General features: G+C 40.1%; 3 protein-coding genes across 6 annotated transcripts; 1 reads left to right on the top strand and 2 right to left on the bottom strand.

Moving 5' to 3' along the window:
* Positions 1 to 130: 130 nt before the first annotated feature.
* Positions 131 to 11,599, bottom strand: LOC111660731 (protein bicaudal D homolog 2-like). The gene is made up of 8 exons (XM_023414111.2): positions 11,106 to 11,599; positions 7,303 to 7,515; positions 6,252 to 6,404; positions 5,500 to 5,964; positions 3,642 to 4,637; positions 3,280 to 3,431; positions 2,513 to 2,744; positions 131 to 1,469 (listed from the first exon to the last, which is right to left on the bottom strand). Exons 1-8 carry the CDS (start codon positions 11,343 to 11,345, stop codon positions 1,467 to 1,469), a joined length of 2,454 nt encoding a protein of 817 aa, XP_023269879.1. The 5' UTR covers positions 11,346 to 11,599; the 3' UTR covers positions 131 to 1,466.
* A 107-nt stretch (positions 11,600 to 11,706) lies between these two features.
* LOC147818698 (uncharacterized) lies at positions 11,707 to 14,909 on the top strand. Of its 4 annotated transcripts, none has more exons than XR_015437722.1 (8): positions 11,707 to 12,787; positions 12,953 to 12,992; positions 13,100 to 13,171; positions 13,331 to 13,399; positions 13,526 to 13,598; positions 13,936 to 13,998; positions 14,087 to 14,162; positions 14,286 to 14,909. XR_015437722.1 is itself a non-coding variant. In XM_087176028.1 (8 exons), the coding sequence occupies exons 1-8, from the start codon at positions 12,785 to 12,787 to the stop codon at positions 14,305 to 14,307; spliced, it is 396 nt and encodes a 131-aa protein (XP_087032154.1). In that variant the 5' UTR covers positions 11,707 to 12,784; the 3' UTR covers positions 14,308 to 14,909. The 4 variants fall into 4 exon arrangements, 2 of the variants coding, with proteins under 2 accessions (XP_087032154.1, XP_087032153.1); XM_087176028.1 differs by having other exon boundaries at positions 13,526 to 13,576; XR_015437721.1 differs by having other exon boundaries at positions 11,707 to 12,781; positions 13,526 to 13,998.
* An 87-nt stretch (positions 14,910 to 14,996) lies between these two features.
* On the bottom strand, positions 14,997 to 25,379 carry LOC111660854 (transketolase-like). The gene is made up of 14 exons (XM_023414269.2): positions 25,090 to 25,379; positions 23,063 to 23,180; positions 22,779 to 22,892; positions 22,514 to 22,611; positions 21,369 to 21,560; positions 21,037 to 21,155; positions 20,677 to 20,873; positions 20,390 to 20,554; positions 19,066 to 19,222; positions 18,447 to 18,577; positions 18,240 to 18,323; positions 18,040 to 18,133; positions 17,618 to 17,740; positions 14,997 to 16,106 (listed from the first exon to the last, which is right to left on the bottom strand). Exons 1-14 carry the CDS (start codon positions 25,194 to 25,196, stop codon positions 15,919 to 15,921), a joined length of 1,887 nt encoding a protein of 628 aa, XP_023270037.1. The 5' UTR covers positions 25,197 to 25,379; the 3' UTR covers positions 14,997 to 15,918.
* Positions 25,380 to 25,694: the final 315 nt, after the last annotated feature.

Raw genomic sequence — 25,694 nt, 5'->3', positions numbered from 1 at the left:
GTGTGTTATGTCTGTATATCTCAAAAAATTTTGCTGTCTTTAATTCTCCAACAAAGAAAGAAGTAACCTTTATTGTGAGACCTACTGTAGCCAACTTATGTTTTATTGAAAAAGGACAAAGACCTCAGAATTGTGAAAGTTAGATTTATTTCCTCGCCAGCCACAACTGGAAGCAAAGACAGTAGCCAACAGTTATGAATTCTGAGCGTCTTACCACAGTTTAGTCTTCTTGAAATTCTGAGCAGCCACCTCCACTCAAACTCCCTTATGAAACGAAAAGGATGGTGACATCCTGTAGTCTGAGCAGTGTCAAATAAATATAATTGCAGTTATAGTAAAAACATATAAAAATCAATTAGGACCAAGAATGTGAGCGACAATGTGTAAAATATATTTTTTTACAACGCATCAACATTTTTTGCCATGTTTGCAAATTGCACTTGTATACACATGACACAAAATGGCACTGTGGGCTTATTGTTTGTAGACAATGGATTTTCAAACAGTTTACAAAAAATTGTATTAAAACAATTACATTAGAGACTCTCCTTCATGAATAAAGTTTATGAATACTATTAACATCTGACCTTAACTTAGAAATCTTTAAATAAGGTTTGCATTAATACTCTTCCTCAGTCATAATAAGCATACAGAAATTTGTAACAGCTCTGCCACGTCCACAGAGGAGGAACTCAGTCATACAAAATTTAGTTAAGACCCTGAACTTGAAGCTCCGTATCTGCAGGATCATATAAATTGAATATATTGAAAAAAAAATGTATTGTTTTATGTTTTAATGAGCTAAACAGGAGACATGGTTATCAAAAATCAGAAAGGCACCACTTAATCTAAGGCCAAAAGGAAAACAACTAAGGTAGAAAAGCTTATTTGTCTCTTGTTTGATTTCAACCAGTTTGTTGAAAGTACTGCTTTAAAAATAATTACCACATAATCTCTGGTTTTGTTCAAACAAATAGGGATAAAAATATGCTGAATCACTTGAAAATGTCATCAAGAACCTGGCGTGCACACACAGTAAAACATTGTATATAACTTGAAACAATTAGTATGACTTTAAAACAGAAAGAGGAATCAACTAAGAGCGAATAAAAAAAGTGCTCAGTCAGGGTAACACAGGCAATGAGTAATCAGCAAAACACTCATCTTGAGTTTTCCTCTGGTTCAGTAATAATAGTGGTGTACATTGTTGGAAGACTGAAGGACTGCAGTGTCCAGCTGATGTGATGACTCATACTTTCTGCAGTCACACTGGTTTGACAGAACCTTAAGAGATTTTTGTTTTTTGGCACTCTAAAAAATAAAAAGGCGCTTGTCAAATACTGTTGGACATTTTCTTGTGTAAGCAATGACATGATTTGGACCATGATTAGAGAGTGAAGAACCCAGGAGCACAGACTCTCACAGACACTGTGACAGACCTCCTTAAGGCCACCTGGCAGATAGATTTACTGCAAATGGAAAGAAAACAGAAGAAAACCACATTAAATTGATTGTTGATTGATTCAAATTTTCACTACATTAGTCAGACGGAATTTATGAATGAATTTAGCAATTGGGAAAGTTAGCACACAGAAAAGATGGCTGTGGGAAGTAGGACTGAGATGTGTTATGCATGCAGTCTTAACATATGAGTCACTCATGCAACAGGGAAGGTTTTAGTCAGCTCAACACTATTTTACTAATTATTAAGTTTTTGCCACTGTTCTTTCTTACACCTTTGTATTCTGACACAAACCTTTACAATTTAAGAATATAGAGAATAGTAAAGAAAAACATGAATATTGCACTAATCAATTAAATAATTTATTGTGATACATACATTTTTGGTGGCTTTTAGTTTGTCCTATATAAAATCCCCAGTGGTACCATCAATTATTTAACCCTAATTGCCATGTCTAGCCACAGAACAACTCACCATTACACTGACATGTCACAGCGTTCACACATGGATAAAAGCTTGGTACTTTCCATGTCAAATTATACCTTCTTATACTTATGACAGCAAATCTGGAAGGGAAGCAACTGGATTGAAATTAGCGTGTAGGCTTCCAGTTTCATTTGGTTATCAAGCCAAATAAAGATATAAATATCACATGGAAAATGACACTTGTGTTTATCATCCATCCTTGTGCCAAATGAACAGGCGCTGTGTGTTAATTTAACCAAGAAAGCAACAACAATTCAAACTAAAAGTGCAATTGTTTTATGGTAGAAAATGACTAAAATCTACACAAAAGAAAGAAATGGTTCACCAGTCTAACATTATGAGCACCATATACTGTTATAACAGTGCAAAAGTATTGAGCAGTAATAATGGCGCTATGTCATATAGCAGGTTAGAGGTATAATGGCTACGAAAGAGCTCAGTGTTAGATTTGTGTTTCTTTTAGCCTTTGCATACACTCAACTTTTCAAATGAAGACGTTTCCATAAGGTAGAAAGAATGCTTTGTGACCCCGGAGTTAGCTCTGCAGTACAGCCTCTGACTTACATGATGGCTGGAAGCGGCTCCTTTGCCCTTTATTTTGCCTTTGCCTCCCACTGCTGTGGCACTGTTGCGCCGTGCCTGCTCATGGTCAAACTCCAAGTCCTCCAGGCGCTGAGTTAAGGCCAGTTTCTGCTGGATGGCCATACGTAGCAAAGAATTCAGGGTCTTCTTCTCATCCTCAGCAGCAGCCAGCTGCCTCTGCATGTCATCCAGCTGGGTCACATACTCATCACACCTGAGCAAAAGAGAGGGGAGAGACGGAAAAAAGAGAGGGGAGAGGGGAGAGGGGAGAAAACAAGAGATAAGCATTATCACCAGCAGGTGGAGCAGTTTGCCTTGGATTGCTGCTGCTGCTGCTGTCACATGTTTTCTCCATTCCCCAGACAGCATTTTCCAGATGGGAGGATGAGGTCCCTGCGAGCTGACTCGCACAAGTATTACATCAGACTGTTCCCACAATGCTTTGTGTCTTTCTCACAAACATACACAGACAGACACTCAGACAAAACAGTTGCAGAATAAGCGCTAAAGTTTTGAATTATTCTTTATCATTACTAGGAAAAGACACTGAAAAGAGACAGAATTAGCAGAACATAAAGATAAATCAATGTTATTGATATTTTTGTAATGTTTCCTGTAGCAGATCAGAGCAGATAGTGCATGAGTTATAGCGTGTGCCCTGGACCCCTTGGCCATCAGGATGCCACATTACAGTTAATTTTCTGTTTAGCGGGAAGTAAATGTAAATCATTGATTATGTATAATCATACCTTGTAGCAAACATGGCTCGAAGAGAGGAGAACGTAGCAGCATCCTCTTTCAGAGCCTTGAGTTCATTGCGGAGCTTCATCATTGTCTCGGTCACCATGGCCTTCTCACTGTCATACTTGCTCTTCAGGTTGGCCAAAGCAACCTCGGCGGTCTAAAGAGAATAAGATTTTATATAATTACTAACTGCTCACACTTAAGTAAAGTCTAAATTCAGCGCTTATTTTAAGCTAAAGCCAATGATCCGATTCTGTTGTGTGTGTCAGTGTGAGGAACAATGAACATCCTTCCTCTGAGAAAAAAAAACACAGCAGGTATGCATACACACAAGCATGCACATACAGACACAGAGTGGTCTTCTGACCTGCTTGTTGGCCTTCAGCACAGCTCTGAGAGTGGCTATCTGTTCCCTTTTGGTGCTGAGCAGGGACTTCAGTTTCAGGATCTCTGCCATGCAAGCTTCTTTGTCTTTGTCTGCAACTGTGCTCAGCTCCAGATTGGCAAGTCTCTGGCGTGACAGCTCTGTGGTGCGGTCTACGGCCTGCTGAAGGTGGAGGATCTGGTCCCTGATGATGGCTACGATGTTATAGATGTTCATGGGTTCTGGGCGGTGCTCTGGGGCCGGAGCTGGGGAAACTGTGGTGATGCTGGAGTCTGACTTTCCAGGTTCAGTCCCAGGGATCAGCTCATTACTGATAAGAATGAAAGACTGTTGCTCCTGCCCCCTTCTTACCATGACCTTGCCTTCCTTGTAGTAGTCGAGCATGACACGGTTAGGGGTCTCATTGTTGCACATACACACATGGTTGTAGAGATTGGCCAGCTCCTCGCTGAAAGCTATGAGCTCATCCTGGGCCACGTTAAGGCTGCCAAGTGATTCTCCTGCAGCCCTGCTGGCCAGATGGAGCTCCTTCTCCAGACGAATCACCTCCGCTTTGTCTGCTTGGCTAATCTTCTCTAGGGACGCCAACCTTGACCTCAAGTCCTGGACATCGCTCTCCAACTGCGCTCGCTCATCTTCATACCGGGTTCGACAATTCTCGTACTCTGCCCTCAGTGTCTTCAGCTCCTGCCTCAACTCCCCAGCTTCAGACATCGCCACAGTGTATTTACACTTTAGGATCTCAGGTCCGTTGATGTCCAGCTCATAGTAGTCTCCGTCATCATGGCTGTCTCTGTCTTTTTCACTGTCGAGGGCAGAATGGCGCTCCTTACTGGCCTGAAGTTTCCTCATTGCGCTGAGATTCTCAGTCAGCCTGTTGACGGTTTCCTTTTGCTCAGACACAGTCCCATAAGCCTGTTCCAGCTGCTTCTGGGTCTCCTGCAGAGAGTTTATCAGGGCCACTTTCTCCCGCTCCACCTAATATAAGAAGGAAATCAAAGATTAGTTTGCCAACTTCACAGCACTGATCAAACACAAAAGAACATTTTCAGCAAATATCCCAATAAAAATAAAAATGTGGACCGTTCAAGAAGCTCTGACTGTGTCTAATGTAAAGAGTAATCTTGTGAAGCAATATTTTAGATTTTTAATAACTATACATACATTCATATGTGTGTGTGTGTGTGTGTGTGTGTGTGTGTGTGTGTGTGTGTGTTTTTTTTTTTTTTTCAATTCAATAACTTCAGGAATCACCCAGTAAATATTTCTTCCTGAACCTCGTGTAATCTATTTAGATTAATTTAATAGTGAGTTGCGAATGACGTTGTGTATTTAATTCATTTTCTCTATTCTGGTCCAATAGACAATTGGATTACTGGGAAGAGATAAGTAAAGAGTGATTGCCATTAATGTTGAAATGGAAAAGAACATCTGTGCCACAGTACAGAAGTTTATCAACAGTCTCTTTTTGTAGAAACAATTTACAATATGCTTGTGATGTTGATGTTTTACAGATATATTGTTCAATCTAATTCTATGGTTTTGTCACCATAAGGTATGTCTAGGTGAAGTTGCAGTCCCTGCTGAAGCGGCTGTGTGTGCTATCAGCGTGAGTAAACTTCAGGGCAGATGAATATTCACAGACAACCATTCAAAGATGTGCCCAGCAATAAAGAGTCAGCCCGCTCTTTTTCTGTGCACCTTAGTTTACAGCTAAATCTACTGATCCATTGCTCTCAACTCATTCTAGTTGAAAACTAGAAAACTAAATGGATCAGGCAACACGTTGCATTGAGAAAGTATTGTCTTATGGTAAAAGTGCATCTTGTGAACTTCATACCTGCACAAGCTGTTGTTTAAGTTTCTGGATCTCAGAGATGTTGAGCTCGCTCAGCAGGTCGTCCACCAGGCTGGGAGCCGGCTTAAAGGCCTCTCCTCTCTTGTTCACAGCAGCTCTGTTGTCGTCATCGCCTTCAGCCGTCTTCATCAAGCCATTTTCGAAGCCTCTGATTAGGTCGTCGTTGTCAAGCTCACTGATGGTGGAGGGATCCTCGTGGAGTTTCAGGTTGTCGATGGAGATATTGAAAGAGCTGTTGTACACAGAGCCGCCAATGGTCATGTAGTGGGAGAGCTGCTTGCGCAGGCTGGCCTTCTGCTCACGCTCCGTTTTAATCGTCTCTAAGGCCTCTGTTAACTGTCGCTCAGCGATTTCTCTCAGACGCATGGCTTCCTCCAGCTGGCTGTGCAGGCACTGGGAGTCCTCCTCCAGACGGCGAATCTCATGTTTTAGACCTTCATACTCCACCTGTACACATGGTCAAAAATATAAATAAAATTGTTGATAATTTTCCTCAATTGTGTCCACTGTAATTCTTATAATAGGCCAAATATATAGTATTGGGACAGCAACATGTTTTGCACTTCACTTTCTTACATTGGAAGTACATGACATAATGACTATGTGGTGATATGAGAATCTAAAAGCAATAATGTAGGTATTTGGACTATATTCCAAATCTAATCAAACATAATTTCCACCCAGTTGAAGATGTGCAACAAAGTGAGTATTGTGTTCAGTCTTATTTGTCTTACCTGGTTCTGTCTCAGCACAGACACTTGCTTCTGAAGAGAGATGTTCTCCTCCTCCAGCTCGCTGTAGTCCTGCAGCAGCCGAGCCTCTCGCACCTTGTACTCTCTGATGTCATCACGTAGCTGACTGCGCTGCAGCTCCGCCAGCTCTGTATTCTGCACATGGGAAGAGACAAACAATGGCAAGTTATGGCAGGATGCATGAGCATGAATTAAGGATCGATGTCCACTGCCTTTGATTGAGTGAAACATCACCCAGACAGTGAAAACTACAGCTTCGCAATGGTCCGGTCACTGTGAGTGAAATGAAAATCAGCATGTCCGCATGTTTGGCATACCACAGGGGCAAGACCTTGGCAGGGAATGTAATGACGGAAGGAGGACATGGTCCACTTACCAATGCATGCTACAGAGAGCCCTGGCGGAGAACATCCTTTGTGTCACTCACAGTGGACCATTACATCATCTTTCCTGCTGGGCTCAGTGGAAACTTGCTAACTGACCCTCCCCCACTACAAGCACCAACTCTCTGACTCACTACCAGTGAAATCACACTGTACATCACAAAATCTATTAGCTTTACTAACTTTAATACCATTTTTATCATAACTGATTATATACTACTTACATTTTAAAAAGCCACAGGACATTTTTACAGTACTGCAACACATGAAAGCCACTGGCATCTTAGATTTTCAGTTGACCACAAGTTAAGAAAAATGGTTAACAAGTGTAAAAGGGGGATTTGTGTGTCAAGAATGTATAAGCTACTATTAAAAAAGTACATGACAGCAAAATGACTCAGTAAAATCCCGTTTTCATTGACGGTACTTGCAAAATAATGTAATTATAAGGTTTGATAAATCAGGATTTGTGGAAATTTCAGCTTTTGAATTTTAAAGAATTTGCAAAAATTTTCTAAAAACATGTTTCCACTTTGTCATTATAGATTATTGAGTGTAAATTGGTGGGCCAATATGGAAATTGTATCCATTTACAATTAAGTCTACAACACAGTAACGAGTGCAAAATATTTATGTATCTAAAACATTACCTCTTTCATCTCCAGGGCAATGGAGGACAAGCGATCATTTTCAGCCTGTGCACTGGTGAGGGAGGCTTTGGCCTGTCGGAGCTCATTCTGTAACTCTAGGACTTTTTGCTGGTAGATAGCCTCTTTACTGGCAGACTCCAGAATCAGTGACTCTTCCCTGCTTTCCCCATCTGCTGCCACCTTCCTTTGGGTTGAATAGGCTTGTCCAAAGGCCTGAGGACAGACAAAAAGAATAAACATCAGAACAAATACTCCTTCGATCAAGGACTGTAAACACACCTGGTCTAAAAATCTCACACAGAAAATGTGTCCAGAAAAAACACAGACCACAGAGTACTTATTCAAAAATACCCCATCAGTCACTGGTTTACATTAACGCTGCATTTATTAATGGTTCACACACCAACAAAGCATGGAAAGAGGTCATTGCAAGCACTAATTGCATTTGAACTGCATACATTTGAATTTGTCATGCTCATATGACAAGTTGGAGCAAGCTGGAAGCTGCTGCCTTCCAATCCACATTCAGGGAACAAAAAAAACCTCATTCTGTTCAATCTGAGTTGAGAAAAACAAATTTTTATTTCACAATTAAAAAGATGAAAACACCCACACATAAAAAAATCTATGTGTGTTCTGCCACTGACTTTTTGCATAAATTCAATCCATTACCATCACTGTTGCAAGCCACAAAAAACTAAACCTCTCAAAATAACTTGCAAATACTTTCAGACTATAGCACTCACTCTCCAGCTACGCATCACCTCCAGACAGCTCGGCCAAGTCATCTGTGCAAACCTCTCCTTACCTATACCCAGACTTTACCCAGCAGTTGATTTATGGAGCTTCTTTGGAGTGGAGCTCAGCCAGGGAGAGAGCACTCCTTGATATGTCCTTCAGGTTTTTTTCCCCCCCTGGCTCGATTCAGGGAGGAAAAAATCCTGATGGATATTCATCAGACATGCACAAAACCCTGTCACATTAATCAAGCAAAATAAAACTTTATATATCAAAACTTAAAGACAAAAGGTAAGTCATTTTATTTTTACTAAAGCTAACCATATGTTGTGACTATCACTCAGTCCTTAAACTATTTATATTTTATCCCACTGACTTGCATTTTCTAAAAATGAGTATAATTTATTTAAAAATAAGGCAAACCTGACGGATATTTATGATAATTTATTCGTAAAGATGATGTTTTGTGGTACATTCAGTCATGTTGGGCCACAATATCCAGAACTAAACTCACAGGACGCTGGTTGTGCTTATGACTTGTGCATTTCAATGCATGTATTCTCAGGTCTGTCTTTCCACATTTGAGGAGTGTGCAAGGCAGGGTCTTCTCTCAACTTATTAGATAGGGGCCTAATGGAGTGACAACAAACAGGGTCCTGAATACATTGATGGCTAAATAGTAAGCAAAGTGTCTAGGCTGAGGTTAACAGTATTAAGAGACAGTCAGGGTAACACAAGAACAGGTTAATAGGATGATAGTTGGTGTCAGAGTCCCAAAGACATCTGACTTAAAAGCTTTTAGATACCCAGCCAACATCTACTGACACTGGGCCAAACTGGTGATGTAACGGTCACTGTCCATGGAAGTCCTGAAAGCCACCACGGGGCTGGCGCTCTCCTTCCCACGACCCCCTCTACAGTTTCAGTCAAAAAAAAACATATACTGGTTGCGATGTGAATTGATCAGGAGCCTAAATACACAGAGTATGCTCATGGGTGACTTCTTTTCCTACTTTTCTCTACTAAAGAGAGAAGCAACAGTCAGAATCATGAGATACCAAGAGAATGACTGCAGCCGTGAGTCACTTTATGACTGGACTGTGATCTATGACATGAACAACGTGATGTGGCCAAAAAAATCACCATCAACTTACAAATAAGTATAAGTAATTCAAAGACCCACAGAGAATAGAGAGCCAGAAAAATGAAGCTGCAACCACCTCAATTATCAATTCATCGTTTCAATCATTTCTCAATGATTGCCAAGCATTCTCTCGTTGCAGCCTATTCAGGGTGAGAAATTACTCATTTTCTTTGTCAAATATGAAAGTAAACTGATTATATTTTAAATTTGGATGTTGGTATTATATCAGAAGACGTGACTTTGGGCTATGGGAAAGTATAACTGGCATTTTTCACTATTTTATAATATTTTATAGACCAAATGATGGAGCAATTCATCAATCAATATAAATATAGAAATATGTAGTAACACTTGTAAATAAACAAGTTTTTTTACCAAAGTAAGAGCCTGACTTCTTCTTTTTGAGCATGTCTTGTTCGGTATTTAAAGCAGCTATCTGTATACAAGCTCATGGATTTAAGATAGCAACTAAGAACATTGGTTGAGCTGAGGGACAGTACAAACAAACCCAATACACTAAATTATTAAGACCAAACAATGGAGGTTTAGTCAGTAACAAGTGTTGACCACAACTGCTGAATGGTAAAGCCAATGTGGAAGTGCCTTAGGATGCAGTTCCTCTAAAGGTTGATAAACTGGCTACAAGAAAACAACTCTAGACTATACTGAACAGAAGGGAAAATCCGAACTTCTCTCCTGAGATACAGTCAGAGTTAGAATCTTAGTAGCTAATGTTGCTTCTTCTTATGTCTGTTGATGTGAGGATTTTAAAAACAATTGCTCTATTAAGACGGTATTAAGGCAAAGTTTTTAGTATTGTATGCTGACAATAGCACTGACAGATGTATCAGCCTCTCACATTCAGCTGTGGTGGTTGCTGCTTTTCCTCAGCCCAAATCAGATTTGTCCAGGCTCTTCCTCAATTTGGGCAATTTTTGGCTCCAGTAACTGTCAGAGATGGCTGCACATGATATACTCAAACTTCAAGTAGTTGCTTCAGAATTCGAGGGGTGATGGCACAGACTACCATGTGCATTATGTAGTTTGCATAAGTGAGAATCAAATCACTGAACAAATGTCATATTGGATGTGAAAAGTTTGACTAGAGCAAAGTCATAACTAAGGCTATAATTAGTTGGGTAAAAGCAATCTCAGGCAGCTGAATTTTCAGATCATGAAAACAGATGAAAACCTCTTTGACATGTGAACTAAGGGCTTTCCTGATCAAACCATATTGACAAATCCCAAAAAGTGGGCAGCTAGAGAGGAGAAATTCAAGGAAACCAGATGCTGCTGTAGGTGTAGCTTAGAAATATCTCTCCAAAGACAAGAGGCTATAAAAAAAGCAGCATGGACTGAACTGCAGAACAATACTGAATCGTATTTTTTTTCTACTTTCTGTCAACCAGCAGCAGCTTGGCCACATAGGCATGTCAGTCTGACACAGTCTACTGAAGCTGAAAATGTATGATGTGAAGGCCTCAGCCTTACATACCAAGAGCAAGTACAGGCAAGTTATCCTTATTTCTAAGTTTATTTCTGCATTTGGTTACCCTATCTTTACCATCTTTACCATCTGCAACAGCCTTTTACAGACTTCATATAATATTTCAAGAGGCTTTCAGCAAATCAAGTTCCACTTTATGGCAAATTATGGTTCTTGGAGTCATTAAGTCAAGTTCAGGCTGAGCTTCAGACACGGGGCCAAGAGTGACAGCTTCTACCACTTATAGCCTAATGGTTCTGATTATAGACTATGATTCAGACTGACACGTTCAACCTGGAGGTGAGCAAGATATTGACGCTGCTGCGACAGAATAGTTGCCAGATCACACACAGTCTTCACACACCGATTAACATTACAACCATAAACATTTTTTTTTTTTAAGTGTCCGGCTGCGTGGCTATGACCTCGGATTACCTCCTTCAGCTGATCCAGCTCATGTCGGACCGTCTCGTACTCCGTCTCCAACTCATCAAATCGCTGCTTGAGCTGCTGTTTCTCTTCCAGCACCGCCAGTCCATACTCAGCCGCCTGGATCTTCTCATGGGTCGTTTCACGGAGCTCCCGGGTAAGACGTTCCACCTCGGCTTGGAGCCACTGTGGCCCGGCCTCTGTCACCAGCACGGCGTCGGGATATTCCTGCTCCTCCATGGACATCTTGGCGAGCCGCCGACTCAGAACTGTAACGGGACCCAGCCCTGGCTAACAGGAGCAGCGGAGAAAACCACCGACACCACAAATCACTGCCGTCTTTGTTTGAACCGCATTGTTGAGACTTAAAAGGCGTTTGGTTCTCTTTGTCTTTTTCCGTTGCAGTCTTCGACAAAGCTCAGCCTAGAGGACACGTTTATCATTCTCGAGGACTTTCTTTAGCCTCCTCATGAAGCTGACAGAAGAAACTTCAGTTGAGATCATCGATTGGAAAAAAAAAAAAAAAAAACCTTCTTCTTCTCCTTCTTCTCCTTCTTCTTCTTCTGCTGCTGCTGCATCTGTTGCTGCTGCTGTTGATGTTGTGTTTTGGCGGGTGGAAACATCTTTTAGGTACATTACCGCCACCTTCTGAGATGGAGTGTGGATTCTGATGCGAAAGATTATAATAAATTCTATTATATTCTTCCACTACGTCCGGTCTTTTCCCAAACTGTAAATATCGCCCTGTAACCTACATACCCTGAGTTCAAGTGTAGCAATTATTTCAGCTCAAGTTGGACGCAATCTCTTTCCAGTCTGTACGTACTTCAGCGCCTTATTGACTTCAGGTACCAGAATGCATTGCGCGGGCAGGGACCAGCAATTTACTGAAGACGTCATCACAATACTGCCATCTAGAGATTCTATGATAAAATTACAACTATAACAACTAAGGAGATACTAAAGCAATGACTGGCTGCCAATTTAAAGCCCCAAACCCAAAGACATTCAATTTAAAATTATATAAAACAGAAAGACAGAAAAGTACAAAAAAATAAGAAAATATTTGGCTTTTATTTGTTTAATATCACAACTGACAAAATTAATCGATTATAAAACTTGCTGCTGAAAATTTTCTGTCACTAGACTAAACTTTGAATTTGTTAATTGTTTCAGCTCTATTTGTGATTCAGATATAAATGTGGCTTTACCAACACAATAACTGCTCTCATTACCAAAGTGACTGAAAGTTTTTTAAAAATATGGGCTGCGGCTAGACATCTATTTAAAAGGAAAAAAGGTATTAACGTGTTCTTTTCTCGGTTTACTGAACTTTACAGTCATAACTGTTCTAATGCCAAATACCAAACAAAACTGTTGATTTTGAAACTGTTATGAATGCTGAAAGGTCTCTAAGGTTTCCTGTTGTCTTGGAGCCTCACCCACTTAGACCTCAAGACGGACTGTGTAAAAAAAAAGCAGTGCATATGAATGTGAAAGCAAAACATTCTTAGCTGGGACTTCCCTTCTTTTTATGCACTGCAGACAGCTTGGCAGAGTGGTTTGACCAGGTTCAGGAAGTTGTCTACTTGATGTCTGAATATCTTGTTGATACTACACCTGCCTAGAGAATTTGCCTGCAGCTGAACTTTATCTCTGAGTCTCACGGTCCTTCATCTGTGGTAATGGTAAACCATTCTCTTACTCTCTCCATATATATATCTAATTACTATATTGTGATATTTTAAATTCTCTATATGCTACTGTCTTTCCCTCATTCTTTGTGTTTATCCATCAAACTCTGTGTGCTGACGCCTCTCTACCAGGAAATCATGATAGTGTTTCTTTTGCAGGAATATGGAAGGGACGACATTTATGACTTTTACCGTCACTGTAAGTCTTCAGTAGTTGAGGGTGGTGGCATTCAATGTCCTAAAATAAATTCACCTTTGTTTAAAAGATATATCTTATTCTTAATCCATTCTTTTGAACAATTTCAGACAAATATTACCATTTTTATGCAATCTGCTTTGGTTTGGGATGTGGAGCAGCCCTCTATAGGCCCTTTCGTTGTAAGTAGACATACAGGTCCTTAAATAGTTACTCAAATTAATTTACACTTTGCTGGGAGAATGTGCATTTCCAATAATCTAATTTATCAACAAACCTATATGTTTTAAGTTTATAACATGGACTTTAATTGTTTAAGCATATTCGTGTTGCATTTCCAGCACTGGTGATTCCATCAGTTCTTGGTGTGTTTTGCACCGTAGTGTTTGAGATTGCGGGCATAATATCTGGTAAGATATCATTTTTTTAACCAGGTGTTCCTTTTTCCAAATGTTAAACAGGGTATTTTAGATGAACCCTAATCTTTGTTTTGTTCAACAATGACAGTCTCACTGTTCATTTTTGGTTTCTGTCAGACCTGCCAGCTCATACCAAGAGATGTAAAGGCCGTCCCTTTGCAACAGGAGGTACTTTATACACTTGAAAATGGTTACGGTTCGTTCCAGTGGTCTATTTTGAATTCAAAACAGATTAATATAACCAACAAAATATGTATTTGCAACTAACAAATGTAATTAGAATATTTTCATTATTTGGAATTATTAGTTTTTCATTATCTTCTAATCTGTAAATGGTGTTACAATTCATTTTTAAAATTATATTTAGTAATTTTCCATAAAAATAATCAATCTGTGAGTAAATCTAAAGCTGTTAAGCAATAGTTTCCATTGATTCATACTCTATGATAAAATCATTAAATTATAAATCAGTACCATATTCAGACCTTTCTTCATTAAAACTAACAATACCTTCTAACTCTCTATAGATGTTTTCTGGGGATTTTGTTTTGCCCTTTTTGTGGCTGTTCTGAACCTCAACTCGTATCACGGTAAAGCCACGTGATTTTACAGCATATGACATATGCAAAAGCCTTGGGAAAGTACTATTTTGTGGTTAAATATTATGCTTTTTTCCAGTCTACACACTGTCTTATGGATGTGGAGTCATAGTGTTTGCTCTTAGCGGAGGAATACGGAAATACTACTCTCTAAGGTAGGTAGGCTGACAAAAGCTGATTTCAATTTTGCATTTTGTTCCTATGGGAGCAGTTGCTATAGGAAGTCAAAGTAATGGTATTTGTAAGATCTAAAAGTGTTATTTGTCTCTTTTGGACAGGAAGCTGAGAAGGAGAAAGTAACGTTTGTGGTAAAAGGAATTTACAACCACAGATGATGAAGTTACAAGAAGTGATCCTGCGGTATTTCCAAAGTCAAAGAGCAGAGATTCAATGAACTTTAGACTCAGAGAAGCTGATTTCTACCAGGAAGTCATATATTTTACTATTTAAGCCTGTGTGAGTCTTTTATGATCAGAAATTTGGTTGCTCAACTTCTAGTTTATAAAGAAAATGTATTAGTGAGCTCAGGGATATACAGCAAAGAAATAATTTATGAAACAAATAATACAGACCTGTACTCCACTTCCCTACCAAAGTACTCGGTTATACACTGTTGCTCATAAAGTTTGAATAAAATATTTTTTACCTCTCTCCATGAAATGATTGTGACAATGTGATTTATTTCATCTCACCTGCGTAATTGGGACACATAATGTAATCATTGCACCTGGTCAAAAGTGATTACTGACGCATTTAAATAGGAATACCCAGAGGATTGTGTCTGAAAACAAAATTATTCCAACTTTATGGGCAACAGTGTATTAAAACATTATATGTTGTCAATCATGATGGTTTTGTATCACTTAACTAGACAATGTTTCAATTAAAAGTTCAAGTACAGATTCCTGCATATACACTGTGCACTGTTTGAACTACACACATCGACATAAATTCAGGGAAAAGGAACAAACTACTGTGAATGCTCAAAGTCAAATGCAGAGGGCTTTATTACATGAAAGGTACATACAAAATTTCAAGTAACAAAGAAAGTGTTTGATCTTGGGTTCACAAGTCAGATGTAACTCTGCCTTCATAGTCACAGCCACCCATATTCTACATCAGCACTGGAGGGACTTTTAACCCCCCCACCTTATGTAAAAGAGATGATGTCACTGACCACACAATGATTACTGTCATACTGCTGGCATGGTCCAGATGTACAGCTAGCACAAATGAACACTGAGGTGTGTAGCTTTATTGTAACTTTAGTCAATAACAAAAGAAAGTGCTGAAGAGAAATGATATAATCTTTGAAACCACGAAAGTTGAAACTGTCTGAAGATGTGAATTGTGGTTTTGTGTGACTACTCTTTATGACCTAACTACATTTGTTTGATTTTTTTTCTACCGTCTACGAACAAAAACTTGGGTAGATTCTTTCTCACACCGTACCGTTGTCATGATAAACACCTGCTTTAAAACTATGCCCCACCCAATATTAAGAGCTACATCAGAACAATATAAAAACATTTCCAGTTGAATGAAGTTAATCAAAGGGAATTTAAAAAAAACACACACATGAAGGCCTATGTATTGTTTTGCATGGTGAGTCAATTATGACCACATTTTCTAACTTGATCCATGACAATGCTGAGATTACAAGTATTTGTGTGTTTGTATTTGTGTGTCTGTCTATATCTGTGTGATGTGATGGATGCATGAAAGAAAGGTAAAGTGGAACTCTACTTCAAAGTGTACAGCACAAAATCACATTACTTTAATACACACTTAGGGGCATTCACAGTGAAGGAATTTAAAGAGCTGGGTTTCATGTGAATCAAAAATCATACTTGACTGTTCATCTAAATCTGCAGGGGTGTGATCAGATAGGTGGGTGAGGCAGGGAGAAAGTTACTTGGCGTTGGTAGAGCTGCTGAGCATCTTGCGGACGGCCTGGGCGATGGCGTCACGATCGATGCCATAGATCTTGAGCAGCTCGTGAGGTTTGCCACTGCGGGGGACATGGGACACGGCCAGACGATGCAGATTGAAGCCTGACTCATTGACCATTGCTGAGCACACTGCCTCCCCGAGGCCACCTGTGGAATAACAATTTATCGCATGAGACAGATCATTTTAATTTTAGCCTCATTTTACATCAAATTTGATTCAGAAATGAAAGGGTTACTCTCTTAAAATAATGAAAATATTTTTTTCTTTAGAGAAGGTTGGCTGCCTGACTCATTGGTTAGGATTTCATAACCTGGACAGAAGACCTGAAGCCCCCACCGCTGTGTATGTTTGTTTAGGAAGTGGCAGGTGAATTAACCGATCTCATTTTAATTTATAGTGGGTGGGACCAAAAAAAAAAAAAAAGAAAAAAGAAAAAAGAGAAATGGTCGTCAGCTCCCCGAATAGGTGTGCTCGCTGGCTTCACTCAATCCTCCCGGGGTGAAAACTCAACCCGGAACTTGAAAAAAAAAAAAAAATTTTTTCATGTTGGAGGAAGTGAAGAAGATCAAGTTGCCGACTGTCTGAAATGGACTGCACATGACGATATTCACAACGTGGAATGGTTTCATGAAAAAACCCTTGTGGACCCTTATGGACTAAAGGAATATAAATAATAGAGTAATAGACAAACAATCAGTGTCCACGATTGTTTCAAAGGTAAGGAGTTTCCACCATTTCGCTGTCTTGCGGGTTTAGCATCCTAGTAAATTTGTAACATGATCTGAACAGTTGAAGTGTGGAGAATATATCAGAGCAAAGGATGTGTAGCTTGTAAATATTGACATAAGTTTAAGCATTTTTATCTTTATGCATGTTACTATGCTGTTTTGCACAAGCTTTAAACTGGTCACTAGCAACTAGGTGGGTTTAAAGACACCTTATCCCCTCAGTTGTATTTTTTTGCTCCCCCCGTTTGAGCTTCATGTAAGAAAACAGCAATAACAACAAAATTATTGGCCAATATACATGTGAGTAGTCAAGAGAGCAGAGATTCAAGGGGGTCAGGGTTGAGTTGAAGGCCCAGCTCTAACACTTATTGTTCACCACTGATAAGTACAGAATACAGAAGACAAGAAAACATTACAGAACATATCCATTTGACCACTGTACCACATTCCTTCTTAGTCCAGATGTAAAATGAATGAGGTCAACATCAAACTGAATACAGTTGCCAAATATCCTTTGTCCAGTCAAGTCCATACCATCACCCATCCCCACTCTCTTAACAGGCACAGGGCATGGCTGTCTGTGCTATCTAGGTCACAGTGAGCCCCATGGGCACATGCTCAGTTAAGGAAATCTGACAGCACTCTGCCTCTCTGGCTCTCACACTTACAAAATGCACCACAATACCAATACCTTGCCTGCAATGAGGGCACACAACAGTCATCCTCCCGCTCAGCCAATAAGCAAATGCCACCACATCGCGTCTCCGTTGCTGCACCAATGAAAACATGCCACCACAGCACATCCGAGGATATGGACCAATGACAGGGCTGCAGCTGCATTATGCTGAGAAGCTTGTTGCTGCTAGGTTGGTAGTGGTCATACAATATGCAGAAGCTGAAAGCTATGAACAACCTTTATCTAAACATACCTTCATAGTAGTGGTCCTCCACAGTGAGGATTCGTCCCCTGGTGGCACGTGTGTGATCAATGATGGTTTTGACATCCAGTGGTTTGATTGTGAAGGGGTCAATGACCCTGACTGAGATCCTCTCTGGAAAATCAATTCATTTTTCGGAGGAATAGAACATATGAGCATATGAGCAAACATTGCCTATGCATGAGAAAGCCAGATTAACATTTAAGATTAAGCCCTAATGGATGAAAGCTCAGGGTAAAATAATAAAATCCTAAAAAGGATAGATTTTGAAAGCACTCGTAATGCCTAGTGCTACAGCTGGTGAGACTGAATCATCAAGTGTTATTAATAGCTCTCATTAAAGTGACCAGTGGTAGAATTAATTAAAGCATATATTGTACTATTTTCAAAATGGTTATTTTACTGTTCTGTACCTTTCTTTAAATGTTCAGCTGCAGCCAGGGCCTCATGCAAAGTTACTCCAGCTGCCACCACAGTCACTTGGTCATCCTTGCCCTGATACACCACCTGGAAAACAGAAAAGGTATTATCTTCTGTTGACAATGCTTTGTGTGATTTTATGTGTGTTTGGGTTACTGTCTTACCAGCTCCGTAAACACAAAGACTGTCTCACCTTTGCCTGTCCAACATGGAAGTCCTCATTGCTGTTATAGATGATGGCACTGTCTTGGCGGCTGGTTCGGATGTAGCAAACACCCTGGATGACGGGGAAAATTACAAGAGCATTACCACTGAGGTGGCTAATTGTCTTTGTTGTAAATAGATATTGTTCCATTTATACTGTGGGGAAGCCAGAACTGTGCAGTTGAGTTTTAGGTACCCTTGTGGTTGCAGCCAGTTCCACAGCCTTCTCTGTAGACACACCATCACTGGGATAGAAGATCGTTGCTGTGGGAAGGGCCCTGAACATAGCCAGGTCCTCTAGACCCATCAGAGACGGGCCTTCCTCTCCTGTAACATACACACTTATAGTTGATTTCATATACCCAACAATCAGAAAAACCCTCAAAAGTTATCGACTGGTTAGGTGAGCTGATGCATGCAGATATAAACAGACATAAAGCCAGATCTTGCATGCAGTGTACCTGCACTAACAGAGGGATACCTGGTTCCCTTCAGACAGCTTCCAGGGCAGACAGGAAGGGAGAGAAAGGGGAGGATTGAGTACTAGCTGTAAGGTCAGGGTAAAAGGTAGATGATAAGGAAAACACAGGATTAGAGGGAAAGAGAGAAAGGATTGCAACAACTGCACACCCACAAACACATACACAAGTTCATTTAACAGCATTAGGGATACCGTGAATATGGTCTGAGAGTCTGGGTGCTGTGAAGTGTCTGGCTTCAGTGCGAGGGGAGTAAAGGTGAGTTTTGTGAAGGTATTGGCAACATGTGTGAGAGGGGTTGTGGTGTGCATGGCTCATTAGCAGCGGTTTACTAACCAGTGGACAGGCCACAGTGGGAGCCACACAGGTTGATGTTGCTTTCTGAGATGGCTGCCATGCGAAGCTGGTCGTAGGCACGGGTAAAAAAGGAAGCGAGAGTACTGGCAAACACGACATTCCTCTCACGGGCAGCACATCCCATGGCAACGCTGACCTGAGAAAGGAATTTATTGTTTCTTAGTACGTATACAAGGGCACAAGTGATATAACCTTCCTATATATGCCAGATTGGGTAGACACAGGTCACACGTGCTTGATCCAAAAAAGATCACCCAGAGGGTCAAATATCTGTGGCACTGACCGTAGTTGAAAGCCGCTTTGAACCAGAGACCATGTTAAGTAGAGACTCGATGAAAAGAGTTTTCCACAAATCTCTGGAGCTTTTTTCCCCATATGGCTGGAATCAGTGGCATACCACGTCTTATACAGATAATTTCCTTTGTCCTGTCTGTAAAAATCTCCCCAATCCCACAATGTCTATCCTTGTTTAGACAGAAGCAGCAACTAAGCATCCGTGAAAGTTCAAACGTGATGCTAGATAAATTCTTATACTTATATAGGCTACTCGTATATACAAAGACAATAAAGTACTTATTTAAAGGCTGCATTTTAACTAGTAGTTGTTTCATTCAAACTAAGAAAAAGATGTGATCGCTAACAAATCAAGGGTTTGATTTTATCGTGTCAAACCCCTTATTAAAAATTCATTAGGTTTTTATTTAGCCACTGTCGTTGTGCCATTCAACTTTTGACTTTTCTCATGCATTCAGCCAGATGGTCCCACCCTCTGCACTGATTAATATTTTATTTCTGAATACACTTGTCATGATTGCTTATCATCATACACACGCCTGACCTACATTGGACTGGGCTTCTGCTGGAGCCATGACAGGACAAAGAATTAACGTCTGATCACCTCTTATTAATCTAAGACCAGATAACTGAGTGACTGAGGCAAAAAAAAAAGGCACTGTCAAACCATTGTTGTGAGCAGCAGTCACATTGTCCATTGTTGTACCATTTCCCATCCTTACATTATGGATAGACAGGTCATGTATAATTAAATTTGACAGGCTCCGTCTCACAGCTGTGAGATGCAGAGCTGAGAAACTCAGCAAAATCACCACATTAAAGAGACAAAAGGAAGGGTTTTTTGTGTTCTCTAATAAGTTTTTAAAAAAAATACAAGAGATCATTAGACCAAAAATACCATGAACAGATTATATATGGCTTTGTTTATATATAAATATATATCTTACAAAATATCTTTCTAAGCATTTGTGAAAGAGGCTTAAATCATGAAATTGATGAGGGATCATACCATGTTTTGCTGCGCAATGTAGCACTCGACAAAGCGGTTGGGATGCTCATTCTTGAAGATCTCTGAGTAGGTGAGGTTGTTGGTGTCTCCATCGAGGGCAACAACACGTTCGTTGTAGCGGCCCAGCTTGGCCAAAGCCATCCCGTACGCTTTCCGTGTTGCAATCTACAGTATAGAGAAAGAGAGGCCATCTTTATGTTGCATTCATTCATTTGCTTCTGTGATGTCTGTGGACACTGTGTGAATATATTTGAGAATAGAGGATGAGGATATGAATGAAGTCAAACCTTCTCTCCAGCCTTGTAGCTAGGTGCACTTGGCATCCTGATGTTTCTCAGGCTAACTGGTGGGGAGTCCTCTATGGGACCAGGTGGGTACAGGTGCTTGCTGCTGTTCATGATGCGGCTCTGCAGATCCTTCATAACCATCTCGGCCATGTCTTTGGGCAGAGGTTTGGCGTGCCAGCCTAGCTTATCTTCCGCAGCTGAAACCACATAAACATTGCACTGCATCGGTAGAGTCAAACACTGATTGGTAGTAAGACTGGAAGCTCAGGTTGGAAAGTTGATGTGATTCATTTTTGCATTGAATTTGTACTAGAATGGGAGCAATGCATTTGCAGATGAGGAGAGGACAGTGAGAATTACCTGGAATGCCTTTGCCCTTGATGGTTTTAGCAATGATGGCAGTGGGTTGATGGCGTGGCTGGCTCAGAGCCTTGCAAAGCTCTTCCACGCTGTGTCCATCCACAATTATAGCATGCCAACTACACACATACACACACATCAAAGCCACACATTAAAACACACGTGGTGTACTTTATATGATCAGATGGCATGAACACAGATCTTGCAGATTTTTTAGCAAAATGCTCTTATTTATTACCATCACTTTCTACATATTCTTTCAACGCAACACGTGCACACACACATTAACCGGCCTGTACTACTCTGCAATTTTCAGTTTTATGCTTTATTACCCGAAAGCTTCACAACGTTTCTGGTATTTCTCCATGTGATGCTGCAGGGGCGCAGGGTCACTTTGGCCCAGGCGGTTGATGTCCAAGATGGCCACCAGGTTGTCAAGCTGATAGTAGGAGGCAAACGACATGGCCTCCCAGACAGATCCCTCTGACATCTCACCATCCCCCAGCAGGCAGTACACACGGTAACTGAGGTGGAGATCAGGGTGAGATTATACTATTAGTGTGTGCGTGTGTGCGTTCATGCGTGCATGTCTGTGTGTGTGTGTGTGTGTGTGTTTGGATGTGGTTGGGGTGGGTCTCTCACGAGAAGCGACGTATCTCACGAAAATACTGTTTGACACTTTTCCAGTCAGACTGATTCACGTTCCATTATTTGACAGTTGGGTTGGTAACCAGCTGTGACATGATAAAAGCTTCCTCAGGCTTCTCAAGGTGTGGCTGCTGAATTTCACACTTATCTCTGAAATATATCGCCCAAAAAATCCATATATGCCTTTAAATGGGAAAAAATTATTATCTTATTTTATTTAAAAAAATGTATTATTAATTCACTTATTGTTTACCATCAGTCTCTAAAATTACAAGGTAAGTCCTCTGTATATAGTAGCTGTATTGTGCAATTTTTATTTTGCCGCCATTGCAAAGGAAAAAAGTAATACATGGAAATGGAGTCGGTTTGTGACGATAAATTAGAGCAACAGACTGAATTGGTTGAAAGCACAATATCTGAATTTGATTCTGAGATGAAAACTGCTCGGATGGTAAAAATAACTGAGATATGACTGCTGGGCTTGTGATTATTAGAGCAGAAGAATCGTGAGAGCAGAGCTGCAGCACACACCCACAAAATCTGGAAAATCCTCATCACTAGGCACTTAAATGAAATATGATGCAGACTGAACGCTAAACTAAAGATCAAACTCAAAAATGTTTAGTGCATAAACACACAATAATGCTGTTAATATTGGCATTAATGTGTCAAATGAAGTTGAGTCAGTGAGGGAAGGGATTTTTAAATGCGTGCAAGAAATCTAAATTTCTTAAAAAAAAAAAAAATTTTTTAAAAATGTATATAAAGCTTATAAAACTGTCAAACTAGAGTAATTGTTTTACTTGTGTGTCAACATATATAGGATTACCTGGACTTGTCAAAATATTTCCCAGTGTAAGCCATTCCACAGGCCACACCAAGACCCTGCCCCAAGGAGCCAGTAGCTACATCAACAAACTGCTGCTTCTGAAATGCACACACACACACACACACACACACACACACACACACACACACACACACACACACACACAGAGTAAAGTGTTATTAAAAACAAATTAAAAAACAGTTGGTACGCTGGTTGCGTTCCATGAGATGATTCCTGGGGTGCGGTACAGTATGTGACAGCTTACAGGGGTTGGGTGACCCTCCAGGGTAGAGTCAACCTGGCACACACTGAGCAGCTCGCTCTCCTTCAGGAAACCCGTTTCAACCCACATGGAGTACAGGGCCGGAGCAGCGTGACCCTGTGGGATAAACGATCGCAAATTCACATTAGCTTTGTAAAAATAAAAAAATGAAAAATACTGAGGTGAGACAAGGAAAAGGTCAGATTCTGTGTGTGGTTCATTTAGACACACACACAGATATGAAAAGAGGTCTCCTGTTCAAACCAGCAGGATTACCAAGTTCTCACCTTGGACAGAATGAAACGATCATTGTTGAAGTTCCTGGGGTCTTCAGGGCGGTACTTCATGGAGTGGAAGAAAAGCACAGACATGATTTCTGCCACACTGCAGCATGATGTAGGATGTCTGTAAGACAGAGGAGACGGTGCTCTTACCCACATGTCAGACTTAAGTGAATACACATGCACAAAGGAATGTACCATAATCCCATAAAGAAACAGACTGCCCCAGTTATAACATGTTTATCATTAAGATCATATAGTTAGAACAAAAAAATGTTACTCTGAATACTATGCATATTAGTACACATGGAAAATGAAACTACTCTCTAATAATGCTATAGTATATTGAAGACTGCATACGCTAATTGCGTTGAAAAAACATCCATAAATATAGATGTAATGTAAATGTAAAGTAGCACACATACACCCTCAGAAAAAGTTGGACATGTGCCAGTCATTCCAGATTTTCAGATGTAACAGTGCAGGTTCAAAATCTAAAATAGTTAAAGTACACGAGTGACCAGCAACTACTGGAAATGCATTCATATACACTGTATGCAGACCAAGTGCTAATGGTGCTAGTAAAAGCAGAAGTGCTAGTAGAGCCAATCAGATAAATACTTCATGCAAAGGGGCTAAACATATTACATAGAAAACTGTTTGTAAATGTAAGTATTACATTCAAACATAAGAACAATTTGTGCTTTAATAATCAGTCAATCATCACATAGAGCCACTATATTAAACTTTACACTTAATCACCAAGTGGTCCATCCAGTTCTTTGGAATCTAAATGATAAAGTATTTTGGCGCGCTGATATCAATGGGTAGTTATTCGGTTTTCCCACATGTAAAAGTGCTGGAGCTGATCACTGATACTGTAATAATATAACACATACAAAACTTAGTTTGTATTTGAACACAGTTAGTCAATCAAACTTAAAATAAAGCTTAAAATATAGTCAAGCAACAAAATTTCAGCGATTTCTTGGCATTTCTCTTTTTGCATAACTATTCAACTGTGTAAACGGGGAGTTAGACAAATTTATTTTAATGTATAAAAAGATTTTTGGTTTCACATGTCTGTTCAAATTCTGAAAGAAGCTCATCATTATTCTGCTGATCTGTAAAGAGACATTTCTATCACAAACTCGGTGCTATGATGCCACATCTGCACCAAATAAATAAATCAGTAATCCACAACAGAGCTCAAAGAAATTTTATTAAAGGTTTCAGCTTATGAATAAACATTTAAAATCCTTTTCCAATTGAAAAGGATTATTGTGCTTGCAGCAACCATGCAATACTCAAGTCTATCTGCAACACATTCCACCCATCATTGCCAACGGTAGCCTATTGTGCCCGACACTGACTGCATAGATGAATATAACCTTTCCAAACTCAGAAAATCAAATACAAAATTCATCCTGCAAACAAAGTAAATAAAAGATTTTGAAATAATATAAATGCACCAAAAACCATACACATTTTAGTCATTCTGTAGAACATGAAAATCATATCATCTTAAAAGATGAAATTCTTCACTTTGAATTTCAGCTCTGATTAAAGTATCTCACAGTTATTTATTATAACCACACCACTCAACGAGATGAACTGATTCATTGAAATTTATGCAACATGGTGCAATTTTATAAATATACCATAAATGTTGTATGAAGCAGAATGATATAGGAATTATGTAAACTATATCTTTTCATTTCATTCAGTTACTTGATAAGAGCACAATTTATGAAATAACAACTTTGGAAGTTCACATTATTCTTTCAGCAGAGCAAAGCGGGAGAACAAAGGGAGGACACGTTGTTCCTTTGGCACTTCACATACGTCCATGTCTGTGTGTGCATCTCAACATGTATGTAGTTCAGTAGTTGTGAATGCTTGTGTTCATCTGTGTGTGGTGCATATAGAAATATTAAGTTTGCGTTATGCTTTGCACACATTGTCTAAGTTTATATATGCACTTCATTCACAGTCTTTAATCTGATGTGTGAGAGTCAGTGGAGGAGACTCACCCACTGCCCGCTGCAGTCGTCGCCTTGATGGAGTTGATTCGGAGGCGGTTGGCGATGTTCCTCAGCGCCTGCACTGTCTGCTGGTCAGGTTTGTGGTAATCCTCCATGAAGGCAAAATGTCAAGTTCCACAGCACCAGAAAAAGTGGACCAACTGAGATCCTCTACTGAGTTTGTGTGTTTTGAATGTGTGTGTGTGAGAGAGAGAGAGAGAGTAAGGGTTGCCAAAGAGCAGCACCTGTATGTGTGTGTGTGTGTGTGTGGGTGTGAGAGAGAGTGGCAGAGGCAGAGAAAAAGAGAGAGAGAATGGAGGAGAAGCTGGATTTATCCTGCCGGGTGTGCAGACACATAGATGCACACATTGCACGCACGTACACACACACACACACACACACACACGGAGAGGAGGGGGAACCCAGTGACGCGGACTGGGTGTTACTGCTAAAATCAAATGGCACTCATTCCATTGGCTACTGTGTGACTGGGATGATGGAGGTGTGTGTGTGTGTGTGTGTGTGTGTGTGTGTGTGTGTGTGTGTGTGTGTGTGCGTGTGTGTGTGTGTGTGTGTGTGTGTGTGTGTTTGTGTGTGTGTGTGTGTGTGTGTGT

The sequence above is a fragment of the Seriola lalandi genome, unplaced genomic scaffold, assembly GCF_002814215.2.
Source record: "Seriola lalandi dorsalis isolate HSWRI2012SDOR001 ecotype SW California unplaced genomic scaffold, Sedor1 jcf7180002054522, whole genome shotgun sequence".
NCBI lineage: Eukaryota > Metazoa > Chordata > Actinopteri > Carangiformes > Carangidae > Seriola > Seriola lalandi.
Note: the sequence above shows the minus strand (reverse complement) of the source record. Positions and strands in the feature narration are given on the sequence as shown.